The 19,881-nt window shown below is 41.4% G+C and overlaps 1 protein-coding gene across 1 annotated transcript in view; it reads right to left on the bottom strand.

Annotated features, from left to right (window-relative positions):
- sec24d (SEC24 homolog D, COPII coat complex component) overlaps nucleotides 1-18,523 on the bottom strand; it is a 35,213-nt gene extending 16,690 nt beyond the window's left edge. Inside the window, exons 1-13 of the mRNA XM_084042197.1 lie at nucleotides 18,369-18,523; nucleotides 16,665-16,876; nucleotides 15,041-15,146; nucleotides 13,833-13,969; nucleotides 12,913-13,194; nucleotides 12,499-12,620; nucleotides 11,555-11,666; nucleotides 10,705-10,832; nucleotides 7,664-7,802; nucleotides 7,268-7,383; nucleotides 5,274-5,398; nucleotides 2,233-2,424; nucleotides 1,152-1,245 (exon numbers count right to left, since the gene is read on the bottom strand). Of these exons, the coding sequence (XP_083898323.1) occupies nucleotides 1,152-1,245; nucleotides 2,233-2,424; nucleotides 5,274-5,398; nucleotides 7,268-7,383; nucleotides 7,664-7,802; nucleotides 10,705-10,832; nucleotides 11,555-11,666; nucleotides 12,499-12,620; nucleotides 12,913-13,194; nucleotides 13,833-13,969; nucleotides 15,041-15,146; nucleotides 16,665-16,818 (1,707 nt within the window). The 5' untranslated portion in view covers nucleotides 16,819-16,876; nucleotides 18,369-18,523. The remainder of the gene's footprint in view (nucleotides 1-1,151; nucleotides 1,246-2,232; nucleotides 2,425-5,273; nucleotides 5,399-7,267; nucleotides 7,384-7,663; nucleotides 7,803-10,704; nucleotides 10,833-11,554; nucleotides 11,667-12,498; nucleotides 12,621-12,912; nucleotides 13,195-13,832; nucleotides 13,970-15,040; nucleotides 15,147-16,664; nucleotides 16,877-18,368) is intronic.
- Nucleotides 18,524-19,881: the final 1,358 nt, after the last annotated feature.

The raw sequence follows: 19,881 nt of genomic DNA, 5'->3' as shown, positions 1-19,881 counted from the left end.
CTTGCCAGCAATCAGGCCAGTAGTTTCATGTTTTCATTTCCTGTTCCTTTTCATGTCCTGTGACTATGTTGTTGCACAGGCCTGTTCTTTTGATGCCTTCTATGTACAGCACTTTCGATTGTTGTAAATGTGCTATATAAATAAAGCTTGGTTTTAGATTTTTTTTATAAGATAAATACTCATTTCATTACGTGCATCAAGATCTACCACATTTCTTAACCAACGGTTTGTCATAGTTTTAAGTGTTTATCTTTCTATTACACCAGACACCAGGTCAGCGGTTGGTTGCCTAAACCAACTAGTTAATTACGACATTACCATCCCTCTGGGTTATGGGGTCTAAAGTCCAAGTGAGGTACAACACGAACGGTAGTGGATTGCAGAGCAGATAGCCTTCTAGGGCCGTGTATCATGGATTATACAGGATTTGATATAGAGCCCACCACTTGTTTATAGATAGACACTGCATTAATTTAAAAGGTTGACTTCTGGCACTTAAAATATATATGATATATGACAATAATTCACAGGGTTAGGGTTAACAAGTTACACTCTTGGATTCTGCTCAAGGTGCTTTGCTGAAGTGACGGTGGTGAAAACCATGCAGTGATCATTGTTATTTTGACAATTGAATTATTAAGGCATGGCACCAAAGGGGTCGGTTTCCCCATGTACTATGTATGTTCCCAAAGGTTGTCTGTATGTCCTCTGTACATACTGTATGTATGTACCACCAAATTGTTGCCCAAAATGTAGTTTTTGCCCAAATATGCAGTTCCACACGCCTCCAGACCGGACTTGTAGTACTGAATGCACAGTGAAGTCATGCCGTTATTATACACTGTCTTGTTTAATTTGTGTTCCTTCTGAAAGTGGCGAGATAAAGTTAATTAATGTTTAGTTAATTCATGGGAAAGATGTAATGGGTAGTACTGCATATTCCAACTAATTGAGAGGAGGAGCAACCACAGAGAAGAATTGTCCTTTGTCAACAGCAATTAAAATATGACCTAATGGTGAGCTTTGTGAATCATTTGCAGTTCACAAAGAGGGGCTATAGCTACAGTACAACATGTCTGTTTCGAGCAGGGCTCGAGTGTGGACAGGCCCCTTGGCTCACTGTATGTCACAGCTGTCACCCGGTGCCTCACCTTAAGCGCCTCCACGCCAGCCTGGATAACGGGGGCAAAGACCGTCTCGCTCTCGTTGGTATCTGCAAACATGTCAGGGATCTGGTCCAGAAGGCTAGAGAGAGGGGAAAACGTGACAGGGTTATTATGGCTAACACACACACGTTCACCGGAACTCGTCAGACTCAAAAGGATGACAAATGAGTTTCCCCCACAGGGTCTAACTATGACAGGATAACCTGCACATTAGAGGGGGATTGCCTTTTCTCGCTCTACTGTGTCTACGGGGACTCATAGTGCGTTCACACGGGCCAGATACAAAGATACAAAGATAATAGAAAATACACAGCATCTTTGTCGCTGTGTCGCTTTGTATCTGTGTTGCTTAACACAGTCGTTGACGTCATCAAACGTGCGGACATCGGAGCTACAGCTGTAGCTTTGTATCCTTGTATCTGGAAGTTGAACCCTGCTCAACTTGAATTTGTAGCTTTGTGTCTTTGTCGCTATAGCTACAGCTACAAACGTCGGTTGTATCTTTGTATCTTCATGTCGCTGTACGAATGAATGATAGCGTGTATCTTTTTATCTGCCCGTGTGAACGCACCGTCACACGTTGTCACATCCTTCTAGATGAACGATAGACAGTGACGGAAGTAAGTACGCACATGTTTTACTTACAGTAAGTAAAAGTATCAATACTGCAATGTAGATATACTCTGTTACAAGTAGAAGTCACATACTCAAAATGTATTTGAGTAAAAGTACAAAAGTATTGGTATCAAAATATAGTTAAAAGTACCAAAAGTAAAAGTACTCATTTTGCAGAATGTCCCATTTCACAAGTTCAAAATGTATATATAAAGGGCTCAAGTGGTTAGTGTGTTTTGTAATAATAATCCAAGATATACAAAGTAACTAGTGACTAAAGTTTTCATATAATTGTAGTGGAGTAAAAGTATAATATTTTCCTCTGAGATGGTAGTGGGGTAGAAGTAAAAGTATTGACAATTGTAAATACCTCAGCATTGTTAAGTGCAGTACTTGAGTAAATGTACTTAACTAAGTTACTTTATACCACTGACGATAGACCAGGTCTTACTTGTAGATGACGGCCTTCGAGTCCTGGTAGTTGACTAGGAAGCCGTCGAGTAGCGGGACAAACATGTCGGCTGTGTCTGAGACCACCAGCATCTGGGGTTGGGCCAGGGTGCTCTTCACGTTGTAGAAGTGCAGGATCTTGTTGTAGGTGACGAAGCCCACCTTGACCGCCGAGCTCTCTGCGCCCTCCTCCCTGTGAGGCAGGAGAGAAATGCTGTCATCTACTGAATGGCATCCAAACAAAGACCTTTTTGATTCTATATGTGCCAGTTGTTGCATTTACAACACTCTGGGTGAACCTCCTCGTTTTCAAAGTGGGTTCTGCAGACACCCACGGTGACTATTATAACGTTTCCATATCATCATCGTACCTAAATCTAGTTCTATTGTACAATTATGACATTTAGATAATTTAACCCATTAAGACCTGAGGCCCGATTCTACAAAATGTCTTCTAAATCCTTAACAGTTTTCTGAAAAACTGTACGTTGCTTTATCAGTGGTGTTCCAACTTTTGCATGTCACCCCCAAAATGATATGTATTTGGCCGCGGACCCCCATCTCAAAATATTTTGTTCCAGGGATGTCAAGGACCCCCCAGAAGCAAAGATTTGAGTTAAAATGTTCGCTTTAAAATAATATATATTCAAAGATTTGCACATGTTTAAAAATAGCAGATCTACAAGCTTGTGCTATTTTTGAATAGCCAAAGTGTAAAATAATGCTTTTTAGCCCAAATTTAAAAATGACACAGATGCGTTCCCGGTCTTAATGGGTTAATTTAAACCCCAAAACAGTTTTCATATGAGGGTCCCTTGGACAGAATTATTTTAAATGGGGGTCCATGGCGGTCATGCAAGTACATTTGGGGGTCTTTCACAAAACCAAGTTTGTGAACCCCTGATGAGTTAAACGTGAAGATCCACATGTCAAAAGGCATTTTTTTGCCCCCTCTCTATTGCTGCATAATTTATGAACAGTGGTATAACGCTTTCATATTGATGCAATAAATGAATAAACACTTTGTTATGACTGCGTGACTAGTGCAATAAATTATCATGTGTACGGGTATCAACATCTGGCCTGGTAGATTTCAGGAAATAATACGTCCCTGACTACCGTCATCCATCAAATTTTATGACTTATTTAGTCATAAGCCCTTGTTAATGCTTTTCATTGGCTCAATATTTATAAAACCAACAGACACACACAACCTCTTTCACTTTCACATTTTTAATAGCAAAATTGCCGATCTACAAGCTCAAACATCCTCACAAGTGAGCTTGTAGATCTGCTATTTTTGCTACTTTTGTGTGACACTGTAATGTGATAAAGTAGGGCATTCATTTATGAAAAAAAAAGAAAATGGAGATACAAGGTTTCTGCCCGACGGCGATGATATTTAGCAGCGCAGTCTGACCTGGCCCGTGACACTTTTAGTCATGTTGAACCAGGTGCCAACATCGAAACCTCTCAACACTATGACAATAATGTGAAACGCAAATTCCTCCCTGACACGGCGCGCTGGAGTTTGTCCATCTCTCTTCTTAAATCATGCAGACACAGTAACGAGCGCAGCTTAATCGGACGGTCTCTGAAAAATAAATCTACCAAAGGTCAATCACATGCCGAGCGGAGGGCTCTTTAGTGAAAAATCACTCACAACAACCGCTATAAATAGTAGATGGGGAATGTAGGAGGTTATGTTGCTCTTTCTCCTGCCAGGCGAAAGTGCTGAAATATATGTATATGCCATTTTCGTGGAGGCAGCCCACACCTGCTTTTTACTCTCTGGGACTCTGCTTTCTCACAGGGGACCTCAACTTGCATTTGATCAATGTTGCAACATTTCTCCAAACGTGAAATAGTGCCGGGTATCCAAGATGTTTTCAATTTAGTTCTCCCAAAAAATGCACGGAACATGGAGGAAAACAACAATTTTAAACTCTAGTAGGGGGATTTCTCTGGAGTCCACCACTACTAACTGTTTGCGGAATGATGTAATGGCTTCAGACAAATATGGACATATTGCTGCAGGCCCTGGAGGAAGTTGGAAAATGCCACAAAAAAAAAAGAGTGAACGTTTCCAAGTTATTTTAGGAGTGGCCAGGTGTTGGATATCATCCTCTCCCTTCATGATAAATGAATAGATCTCTCTTCAGGTTGTGGATCCTCTAAAAACCAGAGCCACCTGTGCACGGAACTCTGGTTTTTTTGGATGTCATTCAGGGACGGGGCTCTGCACCATAATATTTTCCGTTTTCGGTAGCCTCTGCACCCCCTGTGCCTGATATCCACCCCCTGCAAACCTTCAAGCAAGAATTTCCAACCGATGAGGTACTTGAATACTTGGCTTAATGTCCTCCCCTCCCCCCTCTTTGCCTTAAGACTTTGCAGGACTTCCATATTTGGCAAGGCATAGCATATTGCAGCTTTTTAACAGTATCCTGTAACATTCCAAGGAGATTCTGACGCTCTGTGAGGTGGGGGGGGGGGGCATAATCTACCTGGAAAGGTGATGACGCTAAGTTGGAAGGAGAGGAGGACATGTATAGAGCGATATGGAGGTCTGAAACCTATTCTGAGTGGATAGTGTGCAGCGTCAGCTCGACCTAGAATCACCGGTAATAGGAATGCCAGCAAACACTCGAAGTGTCCCTGAGCAAGACACTTAACCCCTAACTGCTCCCCCCTCGAGCGCGCATCATAACCATCTGAGCAGCCATCAGCTGGGTGAAGTTTTTGGGGGTGGGGGGGGATCTGCAGTATTAATGGACTGTAGCTGCTCTTCATTTCACTGTAGCTCATTCTGTGTTGATGGAGAGGATAGTTAAATAGTAGAGACGAGCAAGTAGACTCTAATAGACTTTTGTGTGTGTGTGTGTGTGTGTGTGTGTGTGTGTGTGTGTGTGTGTGTGTGTGTGTGTGTGTGTGTGTGTGTGTGTGTGTGTGTGTGTGTGTGTGTGTGTGTGTGTGTGTGTGTGTGTGTGTGTGTGTGTGTGTGTGTGTGTGTGTGTGTGTGTGTGGGGGGCAAGTGTGCACCTGGGCAGGTTGTCGAGCAGTTCCTTCAGCTCGTCACACAGAAGTCTGACCAGACCACTCTTTATGTTGCTGTAAGACACGTCGATCATGAAGACGTACGCAGGAGGATTGGGAGGCTTGTTGTTCTGTTGGGAAAGGTAGCAGGTACTGTATTAAGACGTTGATTCTCATTAATAGAACTATCTTTATACCTGTCCAAACTAAGTACAGTAACAGTACAGTACAGTATAATATGTTAAATTAAAGTTCTGTTTTGGGGGATTTTGTTATTGTTCCTACTTTCCCAGTCATGGACAGACATGGATGCATTTTTTATCAGTGAGTTCAGCCTAGTTTAACTCAGATCCTCTAAAGCTGAGGGTTTAATACTTGGTGCTTGTAAGGTTTTCGTAATGACATTCAAGATCCTAAAAAATATAGTTTGAAACAGCTATTTCTGAAATAGACATATTCGTATTCATTTCGCTAATGGCAAGATTATCGACCATCGATTCATACTGAAGTGGGGAAGTTTAAAGTTCCCTGTTTTGAGAGGATCTTATTGAAAACTAAAGCCGCTCACCATAAAACAAATTTATATTTCACGGTTGGGTCATGAAGATGCAATTATTTTTACAATGTTTTTACAACTGTAGACCATAGGATAAAGCTTGGAACAGGAGGAATCGGGCAACTTATACTTAAGATCTCTACCTGCTAAATCAGGCCAGCTAACCACAGTCACGCCAACCTCTGTATAAATAAATCCCATTGTCTTTCAATGTGAATAGCATTTTTCACAAGTCTAGTTTTAGTTTTTTCATTTGTGGACTGACGGAACGGCATAAACGTATATGTGTAAATGTATTTGTACTGTATGCCTCAGATATGTGTTAATTATTATTTGAACAATGTACATTACTGTATTATTTGATTAATCAAGTTAAATGCTGTCTAATTATTTCATAACACGTTACACAAAATGCGACCAGATCCAAATCTAAATAAATCTGTAATTCACGTGAAGTATAATAATAATTATTGTGAATCTTCAAAATTGAGTTCTTAGCTCCTAATCTTACTCATGTCATAACTATCCCGGGCCCCGACTTGGGGTCCCACCATGCACCTCTTTCCTGAGGTACATTACTCTGTTCAAATGCCCGTGGTGATCCAGTTCTGACCTGCTGAAAACTTTAAGTGGCAGGGATTGATAGATAATTTTGTTACGCAACAGTTGTATTTCTGGTGCATTGAAGGGCAACGGGATGGAACTGGGGTGAAGGGGAGCGAGGCTATGGAAGTGAAAACATTGTTATGTTTCCACAGTTACAGGCCATGACAAGGAACTCTTGAGGGCTTTTTGTTTTAAGAGCTGGCCAGCGGAGCTGGTTTCCGAATATTAATAAATAGAGCACACAGACACAAGCCAGCCAAGAGGAGTGAATCGTGGCATCGGCACTTCAGCAGCTTGTCTTTCCTTACCCTAGTCAATGTTCCCCTTCAGAAACCTCAGTGGGAATACACGAGACACCGCTGTCCTGACATCTTTGTCAGTACAGCGGTGTCTCGTAAGTCAATCATGAATAACTGTTTATTGTATGTTGTAAATTAAATAGTAGTTTCCATGATTAATATTCATGAAATGTTATGTGGCAATATTGAAATATATTTCATTCAGTTTACCTGCAGTAATTTAGAATGGCAAATATGCCCATAGAAGACTAATAATTATCACTTATAGTGAACAAGATATTTTTGTAACCCCCCCAGTTCAAAAGCTACCAAATGGGAGGTGAACCCTGTGTGTTTCTTCAAGCCTAGCACATTGATGATACTGGTCTTCAGACTCAGATGAGGCAGACAAACTGGAATCTCTCTGGACCAGATTGCTCCATCATGCAGAGGATCTGCTTTGTGTCAGTGAGAGCTAAATGAATGTCAATGTAGTAAAAGCATGTGTATCCATTGACCTCCGTGGAGAGGTTGTTAAACCAGGCAGAGATGTCTTTTACCTTGCAGTAGTCCATGGTAGCTGTAAACTCGTAGGAACCCAGAGAGAGCTCGGGCCTCTCGTACAAGTCCACCCTGCGGCCCATGTGGTCCAGATGTTGTAAATAGGTTGGTGGCACTTTGGTGGGTCAAAGATGCATTTTGGTAAGAAAACAGAAAAGCAAGTTTTAGAAATGCATCACGTTTTGCTAATTATCTAGAATCAGAATATTTTTTAGTACGTTTGCAAATGCAAGGTATTTGTCCAGGTGATGTTGGTGCATTATATATATGGTATTTTGTCAAAAATATTTTCCATATGACTGTCTCTACTACAGGACTATTAGCTGTGTCAAGTATCTCAGTTTATAAGAATGAAATAATTCATCTGTTTGACAGTTTGCTGACTGAATGCATACCTTCGTTGACGCAGTTACAGAAGCCACACTGGTAGCGACGGCCGCCATCGATGAACTGCATGTAGGGGCACATGTAGGCCTTGCAGCGGTTGCAGCGTATGGGGCCTGTTTCACCATGGTTCACCACATATAGAGGAGTCTGCGGACACACACACACACAGAAGGACACATTGGTACGTGTTCACGAGCGGCACCCCTGATCATGTGTTTTCAAAGTTGTGGCATTTCTGTTGTAGCATGGCAACTACTTGTTTAGATCTACTGTACATTCTACTGGATTATTTTCAGCCTGAGTTGATGTGAAAAGAAAGTTAGCCTTGCTCTTGACACCTTGAGTTCAGACAAACATGACTCAAGTAAGTGATGACTTTAGAGTTGTAGAAAGAGACCATTGTCTTGTGATAATATTCATCATTTGCACTTTACAATATTTACTTTCGCACTCACGCAGCTCTGTTCTGTCTTCTGTATCAATAATCTCACAACACGTGTAAATATGGGCATGGCACATACTTATACAGAGCATACATCCATGGTGGAATGTAAACAGTGGGTCTTTGCTTTGTTTAATATCCCAAGTAACTGTTTCTCACTCTTGAGTGGTGAGTTTGTAGGCTCACAGATGGTGGAGATAGATTTTTTTTAAACATTGCTTGTGAACTGGACTTGATTTTTGTAACAATAACATCTCTTTACCCACTTAAGCCCTGTATTTTATACTTTGGCTGTTTTTGTAAACAATTGTACTCTGTTGAAAATCTTGGGAAATTTTCAAAGGCTTTTAAATATTTTGGCCTATAATGACATGCCCAGGGACACCAGGATGAAAGTTGTTAAGGATATGCAGACGCTCCTTATCCTGCTAATTCAGTGCACCTGTTGATAAACATACTTCCCAGCAATACTAAGGGGTTTAATTATTTGCCCTGAGGACGACAGAGGTTGAAACGTTGGCAGTACCCCAAATTCTTATATTTGCCTCAAGTCTGGAATGTGTGACTGTTTAATTTTTCCTCTACAGTTAGTCTTAAACCCAGCTAGAGTAGACTTAACAAAACAAAAACACAGGAACACAACAAAGAACAATAGTTAAGCTATAGGAAATGTAAAGGAAGATCAGGAAACGATGAGGTTGCTAACATGCATAATATTTTGTCTAATGTAAAAATCAAATCTATCATCTAAACTCTGTTTATTCCCTATTGTGGAGACGGACATTCACACCACATAAATAAGCTTTGTTTGGTTCACATGAACTCATTTGCAGGTTTATTATTAGACCGGGTCATTCAAAAGACACCCTCAAGATGAAGATTACGAAACGTTTACAAAATCCAAGTGCAAAGGAGAACTCAATCTGTCAAATAAAACAATACTAACGTCCTAACACAACAACATGCCCCAAAGAGCCACAGCGATGTGCAGGATATTTTGGCATAGACACGAGTTTTACTATTATGGTATCATATTTGTGGGGGAAATCGCACCGTGTTTGCGGGCCCTGGAACGGAGCAAACCTGAGAAGGCAATGCACTTAAGTTTGAGACATTTTGTGTAAACCTCCTTTCATCTTCACGGGTCCCTGTGGATCTGACATTAGTTAATTAGGAGCGGGGTTGTACAGAAAGCTAACATTACCTAAAAAGGCCTATTGGCGCCTGGGACAAAGAGAGAGTGGAGGGGGGGGGGGGGATATCTTAACATGATGTTCTTGGACCACAGAGGATCCACACTGGAGGTCATCCACGGCACAATGGAACTTTTAGTGTAGCTGGACGCACTATCATGTCAAGCAGCGATTCTCAACCTTTTTCATTTCAAGGAGGACCCCCGGTTTGATATGTGTTAGGTCACTGTGACCCCACACTGTAAAATCCTCAGTGCTCATTTAACTCTGATGGTGTACAAATGGAACCAAACTGTTCCATTTGTACGCACTCAGAGTTAGAGACCCATACATGTCCATTTGGTTCCTAACTATCCATAATTTAGCTGGGCCCCCCTGGAACCCGCTCAAATACCCCTGGGAGTCCCTGGACCCCATGTTGAGAACCAGTATTATGATCTAAGACATTGTTTTTGTTCCAATAATAACACATAGTAATTTGCTATTAGGTCCACTCAGTCTATCGGTGGATAACATTGTATGCCTAAGAAATATTGATCAATGCTTGTTTTAAGTGTCGTTCTGACACTAGTCTGGCATTTACTGTGGGTGCGTGAAATATAACACCACGTGTGATGATGAATAGCAGTGAAAGTAAGAAAAAATAATTAAGGTCACTTGTTTGCGAGGGATCCATAGATCACTTACCAAAAAAAAAGGAAGGAGCACACGCAACCAGTATTGCAGAGGTGCCGACCACAGTGAAAAGATCAAAGATTAAAAAGAACAGAGCAGTTGCACAACTCATAGCCATCATGCAAAGTGAGTTTAAATCAACAAATACCAACATTTCTACCACACGTGTTCTTTAGTTCAGGATCTATCATGGATCCATGGATCACTACAACTATGCAGACAAATAACAATCTAAAATTAAACCAAAAAACAAAGCCTTTGACAAAGCAAAGGAGCGTTGTGTACAGCATGTTCTGTTCATAAGTTTGATTCGATGATACTGAGAGACTCACTTATTGGACCTTTAAATGAAGTTGAACATGACGTGCCAGAGATGCTTGCCTCTTAAAAAGAGGCTGAACGGCCAATCAGAATTACATATTCATTCTTAGAGGAATATATTTTATTCATTTTTATTATGCCTGATTTATACTTTCTTCTGCATCGAGTCGTGCATCAACGCTTTGCAGCGCAACATGGTGTGAACTTGTAGATCTGCAACTGTATTTTCGGTGCACAACACCAGCACGCAACTACGTGACATACAGTATGGAGTATTCCTTTCTCTGGGATTCCTTTGTTTTAGCAAGTGCTTGTTATGTTTTGCAGAGTAATTTATTTAGCATTTTCCCTTGCATTATTTTGTTTTGACCTGGCCAGTGCTTAGATGGAAAATGAATGTATAATTAGCCTGCCTTACCTCATTCTTTGGCACAGTGGCAAAAGGTTTGATGATGGCGGCCAAGGGCACTTGGCACTGTTTAGCCAGGTCAGCGGTACAGGGGAAGGAGTAGGTGGTGCAGCGCATAAACCTGGGACTGGCATTACCTGTGATGAGGACCGGGGGAAAAGTATTGTTATAGTACAAACCTTCAACACAAACTTGAGTCAAATCCCATATCAACCACTTAAAGTTTAAACCCTATACACTTTGTTGACTGGGGTCCCCCAGGGGCTAAAATTGGTCCCCTCCTTTTCCCCCCAAATACATGTATATCCGCCAAAAATAGCTGATCTATAAGCTCACTACTGTGCTATTTTTGCCAAATGCTCACCTATTATGACCCAGATATGCCCAGAATAGAGACTCCAAGGTTCATATGGTTAACAACACTGAAATAATTGAACTTATAAATGTTTGAATCTCCTTTTTAACTCATTTTCTGCCAAAAACGTTTATAAACATTTTTGAGAATTTAGCAAAGGAATCACGTGACTTTGATCCCCTTCCCCTATTCGCTCATGACGTATGTGTAAGCAGAAGAATATACTATGACTTCGCAGTACTGATGTTTTAGCGTCATGTAATATTAACTTTCTGTGTTGATGTAGTCATGACACAAACACCACCAGTTCAGTAGAAAAAAGAAAAAGAAATGTTCTGGGCGAATTAATCGCAGAAAAAGCACCCCTGTTGCGTAAGGACCTTGAATGGCCTGAGATTAAATAAAATCCATTGTCCATCAAATGACAAATGTACCAGTCTATACATGTGACGTTGCAGTTAGGTTGTGGACAATAAGAGGACATGATAATGTTGTCGGGTTTACCTTGGTCCTGTACTGTGTAGTCGGTGGTGACCAGAGGGGGAACCTGGCCTCTGAGGTTTGTGGTATAAAGCTGTCCGCCTCGCTTAGCTTGGTCGTCCTCAATGACTTGTGTCTGAAACAGGGGTTAGTCATATAACTTACATCAGAGACACGACACAAGTTTTCACATGTGATCCAACAATGCCTGAGACATGGTGGCTACTCACTACACGTCAAATTTATTTGAGGTTCAGGTTCGCGGCCCTCACATCTAGAGTTCCCTTAAGCCAATTTTAATATACTAGAGATCCTGGTTGGATCGGCGGTTCTGGACAACTGGATATCCAAACTACTCGACGAAAGGCACCGCACTCAGTCAAGTCCTCGACCCCATACTGTATATGCACATGGCCATATGGGCATAGCAGTCGGATCTGTGGCTCCGCACAATCGGATCTCTGTATCTGTCAATCCTTGTGTCTTTTATGCCCATATATAGCGATCGCTTAGGTCATCAGTATATGGGCATGCCCCCATTTGTGCCCATATATGGAGCTGACTGATTTGTTTGCGGCTGATGCCATGACGACACATTGAGGTTAGACTGGTTATGGCTGAGTCAGAGTGACGTCAGAGGTCCGCCAGCCCTCCCATTAGCAAATTTGAATATAGGAAGAGGAGTATATCCATCTATATATACATTTCACTTGCTCATGAATTCAAAGCAATGACAAAATTAAACTCTTATTATTTGGGATCCAAGAATACTGTGATTGTTTTGTAAGGAAATATTTCTCTCCCAATGCATTAACATTACATTACTACTTTACCACCAATGATATACACGAAGTGCAACTTGGGTGAATAAAGCTCTGTTGTCATGATGGAGAAGATAGACTGGCATGCGTGGTATGCTGGTTCAGTAAGTGAAGGTATGTGATCCCATGAAAGTATTGTCTACTCACAGTGCTGGGGATAGAGTCGGGGTCCAGTTTCTTTTGAGGAGGGCCAGCCATTTGGGCTCCTGCTCCAGGGAAGGCCCCAGGGAAGCCAGGTTGAGGCCCCGCCATCTGGCCCCCAAACTGACCTGGACAGGGAAGCAAGGAAAATTTGGCTCATTCTTATCTGCAGTGGAAAATGACACAGCATTTTTGCGGTTTATTATTTTGTTTAATAAAACCTACTCTGTAGAATAGAACATTTGGAACTTGTTTATCAGTGGAAATTAGATGAATGATTTGTGTTGTGTAAGAGTTTACCACATTGGTTTATTAGGGCTGGTTGAGAACAGCACAGTAATCCAGATTATTTCACTAGATATTGTGGAGTTGATTTGTTTTATTTCATTATTGTTGTTGTTGTTGTTGTTTTCCAGTTACCTGGTTGTTGAGGGTACCCAGGCGGAGAGGCAGGTCCGGGCTGCTGGAAGCCCCCGGCGCCTGGTGGAGGTGGTCCGGGGAAGGGTCTGTTCATGCCTGCCATTGGGGGGCCCGCCATGCCCATGCCTGGCATCTGTGGTGGGGCCATCTGGGGTGACATCTGCGGCGACTGAGGGCCTGGAGGCATTGGTGGCTGGCCCATGGCTGGACCAGGGGGTGTCTGGAGAGGTGGTTGGCCCATAGAGCCGACAGGAGGAGGAGGGCTTTGCATGGGCCGTGGTGCTACATGTAGAAGAATGTCTTAGTTATCACTCTGTGGTCGGGTAAGTTTTCACTGTCATTCTGGGATCATTCAGGGACCATTTTGGGCCTCGATAATCCATCTGACAAACCAGTGTAACCAATTAATGATTCATAATTATCATCAATGCAGAGCAGCCACTAGTACTTCAGAAAACAGCATACAAGTCTATTAGTTGTGACTCATCTACCAGAATCAGAATCCTTATAATCGCACATCAAGGAAATTTGCCTCTGTGTGGTTGGTGCATTTTAAAAGACAGATAAGATAACAAAGTGTTACAAAACATACACACACTAGCTTATAATTAAAATAAAATGTAAAATGAAAATACATAATTTTATGGAAGGGCTTTGCATGCAAAGACACTGACCAGCATATTCTGTACAATAGAAGGATATGGTAAAATTTGAATATTATTTAAGTGTTATAGAATACATATACGTGTATGTGTGTACACTATATTACTGCACATTAATTTAAATTGCCTAGTATAAGCAGGGTTGGAAGTACATTTCATTACCTGGGCTTTTCTATGTTTACTGTTATGGAAAGTGCACCCTATACTGGGAAGCTCAATTGCATGTTTAGTTCTACAAACAGTGGTTAGCCAATTTACCGTAGCTGCCCAAGTTCATGGCACCCATCTGATTGGTGAGCTGCTGTGCAGGAGGCGGGGCCTGTGAAGCCATATTGTTATATTGGGAAGGAGGAGGTTGTCCATAGGCAGCAGGACCAGCTGGAGGGGCAGGGTACCTGAAAGGGTTAAAGAACAATCAGAAAAATACTCTGAAGTTAAAAGAGATAAAGCGACAGGAAAAACACACAGTATAGAAGCAATGCTTATCGGAAACATCAACTCTCAGTCTGGATTAGAAGTCAAGGAGTACAAGCAAGTTTTCAAACGTGATTTAAACACAGGCAAGGTTTGAGCCGCTCTAACAGCGGAGAATGACCAAATGACCAAAACAAACACCTTGTGGTTTTGTTTTGTTAATTAACCGTCAAATGTGCAACCATTTTCAAATGCTCTTGTATCTTCAACACTGACCCACCCCATTCGTGTCTTAGAATCCAAAGTTCCAAAGTCATTTAGCAATCAGTTGCCAACACGACGAGTCTGCCTGTCAGTGAAGAGGAACAAATGTGCTCTGGCTTCCCACGGTACTAAGCTGTTTCTACTAGAGTTTGACTTTTTTGAAGTGATTAAATAACATAGTTTATTTAAGTTTATATGTTAATTTTTCATCTATGAACAAGTTAGTTAGTTCGTTTTTTATTTCTTTACTTATAAGTTAAATGTTCTCAAATATAAACTTTAAATCTAATCTACGTTTTTCAAATTCATTAGAAGATGGACTCTCCAAAATAGCCACTGGACCCAAAAATATTATAAAAAAATATTATCAGTCGCGCACTATTTTACTGTATACCATATACATTTTTATGCACTAAGACTGACTAGTAGACCTTAGGGGTGTGCCGATATATCGTCCCGCGCTATATTGCGATACGTTTTCGTGACAATATGTATCGTTTTGGCGTATCGTTTTTTTTCAATAATAATAATGCAAAAACAGAAGTATTCTGTAACAGAAGTTTGCATTTGCTTTTTCCCCCCCCCATATATTTTCATAATAAAAAAGTGCCATATATCGTATCATATCGATATCGTGAGCCCAATATCGTGTATCCTATCGTGAAATTAGTCAGCACACCCCTAAAGACCTTAGTACATTTCATGTTTGTGAAATTGCATGACTTAAATCATGTAATTTCACAAACATGATTATATTGCGTTCAAAGGCTGCTGCTATTGAATGTTACCTTTGTGGGTGAGCGCCATTCTGCTGGGCATTTGGGCTGTAAGGACTAGACACGGCTGGTGGAGGCATCATGCCAGGAGCAGAGGACGCAGGGGGTTTCATCATACCTGAGGGAGGTAAGTTAGCAGTCAGAGGACAGCGGGTGAGTGAAAATACAGATGTATACTGTAAGAATGTATTATGTATTTATTATTAGGTTACTATTTTTATGCATTTGATGTATTATGTATTATGTGTATTATGATGTATTATCTTGTGTCCTTGCTTACTGTAAGTCACTCTGGATTAAGAGCGTCTGCTAAATCCCTAAACTGTAAACTGTAAGAATGGGTGTAAATTGGGTGCAGCAGTATGTGACTGTTGCAACACATTGGCTTTGTAGAAGAATGGTTGTGACCACATGAACCCTAGCATCCCTATTCTGGGCATGTCATTACAGGCTAACATTTGGCAAAATTAGGTGAAAATTGCCCTCACTTGCGACACATTGTGAGCTTATATGGGCTACTTTCAGCATAGAGATTTGGTGTAGAGGGGGAAAAGGAGGGCGTATAGACCCCTGGGTGTGTCACGGACCCGCGGTCACTGAAGTACGTATATAGGGTTTAAGTGGTTAAAAACAAAACGCTTTGATCACCATCTATCTATCCATCCATCAATTCATACATTTCTTTCCCCCTGTTCACAGTATACACAGTTCCTTTGGAACAATGCAGCTATGTTACAATTCACATTTCAACTAGTTGTTTAAGTTAAGCCTAGACATTAGACAACAAGATGCTCGGTGAACCGTCAAGTCTTCAAAGCTAACTTAACTTATACATTTGGAAGCAAAGAGACTTTTCAAAACAGTCGCCAGAGACTCAAAGGAGACTCATTGAGTCTCCTACCGGAGAGACCGCCGGTCATCAAATTATTGTCTTAGGAATGCGACAAAAGCTAAGAAATCTCCATGAATTCAATGCTTCATGGGGTGTGTAATTGATAGACAATAAGTCATTTTTTGGGTGAATGCCTTTAAAAAAGTTAAAAGAAAAAGCTAAACAGTGCCTTAATAATAGGGGCCCGGCCTACTGTAACATGTATGTGGTCACTCTGGTGACCCCACATACAATTTGAGAATATGAACAGACCATGACAATAACTAAATAATAAATGACAAAATAAGACTAATATATTCCTGCCATGCTCAGTCTTTGCAGAAACAGAATATTGTATAATTCATACTGCTGTATGTCTAAAATAATGACATGATGATGTCAGAGACACAATTTCAAGACTGGAAGAGCCTGCTAGTAACATTATCCTTTATTGGTGCATCAGGTGAATTTACGCTAATACTAGGTCAACTGCATTTTTCAGTCTATGACGCCATACTTCAGGCATGTTTTCAAATCTATTTGAATGGACCCCCCCAGGAGGTTCAAGATTACTGGTGGTGATGTAACCCGATTCATCCACTACACTAATACTGACAATAGTCTCCACTGGGAAAATGAATGTGATGCAATGTACACCTTCCAGACTAGGTAACAAGACCAAACGTGCCTAGAGGGAACCCTTTTTTAAGAATGTCTCCATGTGTTTGTGGGGAAATTCAAAGCGCAATACTGAACACACTTCACCTGTTGGCGGCGGAACAGAGAATGCCTGCGGTGGTCCCCCGTAGTGGCTGTACATCGGCTGAGCGGGACCCGATCCAAAGTTGGCAGGATAGCCCCCCATCCCAGGCTGGGCCTGGGAGTAAGGGGGTGTCGCAACATAACCCGGTTGACTCATTCTGGTGGGATGAATGTCAGGGTCTTCTCATACCAGGACGAATGGGTTCTGACACAACCTGTGAATTGTCAAAATATTCCGTATTAGATTTGTTTTGTACCCTTCCATCCTGATAGGTTTAATCTTGTATCATTCATGATGACATTTATCTGTAGATGAATTCACTCAGTTACGTTATCGTGTCTCAGTCTTGCTTAGTTTTGGTCTTTCTTACATCATTGTGGCCTTTATACCATTGTTCGATGTTGTATATCAATCCAAGGCACAGCACTAACAGCTGATATATAAACACCAACATCCATGTGTAACATGAACCTTTGACACTGTACTTTGGAGAGATAAGCCAGCCTTATCTTTGATAGCACACTCCTCCAGTGATAATGTTTTCTATAACATAGGCTTAGAGTAACTAATCTAGGCCCTGTGTCTTTTCAGTACTTAATAGTATATTATTTCATGGATGATTACAGATTTGGACAATCTTCCTTTTTTGATGCCTGGAATTATATTTGTGTACAGTATAACTTGCGGTAGATATGATGGTAATTTAAAGGTTTTGGCCTTGGCCTAATAGGGTGTATACAAGCCTTATGGATTCTGCTGTAGGTAAGCTTGCAAACAAAAAGTAATAACGTTAAAATAAATCAACTGCCCTGTCCTGTAGACCAGTGATTCTCAGAGTGGGGCCCGGGGACCCCCAGCGGTCCTTCTAGGGGTTCCCCAGCAGATTTGTTACCGTGGATATTTAAAAATGGCAGATATACAAGCGAACTTGTACATCTGCTATTTTTGAACATTTTTAAGTGTGTGTGTTTGACAAATTTGGAATCATTTTGAACTTTTCAACACAAATCTCTCCTGGGGGTCCCTGGCACAAAACATTTTCATATGGGGGGTCCACAGCCAAATATATATCAATCAATCTGAGGAGGATCCTTGACACGAAAAGGTTTGAGAACCACTGCTGTAGACAAAGGAAGGGTCAATAGACAAGCAAGTAACTTGCACAGCTGTTTCAAGAAACTTATACACACATAGGCCAACACAACAAATCCTTTATCAGCCGCTCCTTTTATCTAAACACAGTGCCCTTCTGTGACTCGTTGCAAAACGTATTATTGAATGAATGTAAAAATAAGATCACGTCATTATTGTGTAATTGATCAACAAAGTTATAGCCCTGCTGCCCAGATCACTACCCCAGAGGATCTGCCACGTCAAAGACCGTTATGACTGACCACTAAAATCTGAGAGCATCCATGCCTTGATCCTTCACTACAACATCAGCCATACGGACACACACACAATGCATAATAAAAACTAATAATGTCAGCTGGCATGTTTCTTATTATTTTACAGTGCAACACTATGATCGCACAGCAGCGGACGTATTTACAAACACACAAGACATCTTATGAACACGGAAATCGCTTCAAAGTTTCCCCTGCTTTGCGGCAGCGGCGTTATCATCTTAAAGGGTGACATTCCACATCATCAAACGCAGGTACGGCATCGCAAAGCTTTTGCACGATCACGTTATTATTACTAACCTGATGATTTGAAGAGGCAGAACGTGTAGAATCCCGTGTGTTCCTATGGGTTGTAGATAGATGGTGATGATGTGTTGCAGTCAGATAGTGAAAGCAGACGGAGCCTATACAGTCAGACCAGAGTGCCACGTCAAACTCCACCACGGCACCGGGTCGCTATGTTACGTTTATTACGCACTGACTGAAGCTCGCGTCGTCACCAGTCTTTCCAGCACTGTACTGTAGGCTACATGTGGAAAACCTGGTGTCTATTTACTGCTCGGTGCTCACATCCGGTCTAGAGTCCGCTGCCCGTCTACTGTATCCGGTCATTTCCCACGCCCACATAGATGGACATTGATGCAATTTCTATTCCAGTGGTCTTCAACAGGGGGTCCGGGACCCCCTAGGGGGTCCTCAGAGTTAGTACAGGGGGTCGGCCAACATCTTTGTGTGATATATTATTTTTTTCCTTAACCACTTGAACCCTAGCATCCCTATTCAGAAGAGAACTTTAGCCAAAAATAGTAGATCGGCTATTTTTGGCAAAGAGGTATAGGTGTAGAGGGGGAAAAGACCAGTGCCAAGTAAACAAAAAAAGTTTCATCTGAAACTCAATTTTATACAATATAGAGGGGGTCCTTGCTTCATCTCTCTCTCAGCTAGGGGGTCCTTGGGCTGAAAACGTTGAAGACCCCTGCTCTATTCAATTCAATTCAAATGGCTTTATTGGCATGAGAAAGACATACGTTAATATTGCCAAAGCAAAAGTGGAATAATAGAATCCAAATAACGTATGTACAATTAAAAGGGAATAGAAACTATGTGTACATAGAGCTGTTACATTGCAAGTTGCAACTGAGGCGATTTTAACTCACAAAACCTTAGGAATTGTGCATTTGCTGTCAAAAGTGTTTAAAGGTAATTGCTCTGTTTGTATGTACAGATTTTCTACAATTTACAATGTTTTTTTAGCGTCTAAATGTACAGTGTATGTACAGTGTTTCTACAAAATGCACACACACTGACTGTTTCCGTATCCGCTCTCTAGACCGAGCAACGCAAACTACTAAATGCAAGCTCACACGGTGCGGCCCGTGCGCATGCGCCAACCTGACCCGTGTGAGAGTGTACTACTACGTCGTCCGTAGGGCGGTGTCGCGCTGGCTAAAATAGCCGATCTACAAGCTCACAGCGCGTGGCGTCCGCTCCGCGCTGTGAGCTTGTGGATCGGCTATTTTGGAGCGATCACACGTCAGCAAATAGGCATGAGGCAATCCGTCGGTGACTCGATTCTCACTGCGTAGCGTAGGTGATAGTAATTTAGCTCTGGTGTAAAGTACATTTACTCAAGTATTGTACTTAAGTACAATTTAGAGGTATTATTACTTTACTGGAGTATTTACAATTTTCAGTTATTTTACTTCTACTCCACTACATCTCAGAGGCAAATATTGTACTTTTACTCTCCACTAATTATTTGACAACTTAGTTATTAGTTACTTTGTAGATTTTGATTATTATTACTGTTACA

Source organism: Gymnoscopelus microlampas (assembly GCF_963454915.1).
Source record: "Gymnoscopelus microlampas genome assembly, chromosome: 19".
NCBI classification, from domain to species: domain Eukaryota; kingdom Metazoa; phylum Chordata; class Actinopteri; order Myctophiformes; family Myctophidae; genus Gymnoscopelus; species Gymnoscopelus microlampas.
The sequence above is the reverse complement of the archived record's forward strand: the minus strand, read 5'-3'. Positions and strand labels throughout refer to the sequence as shown.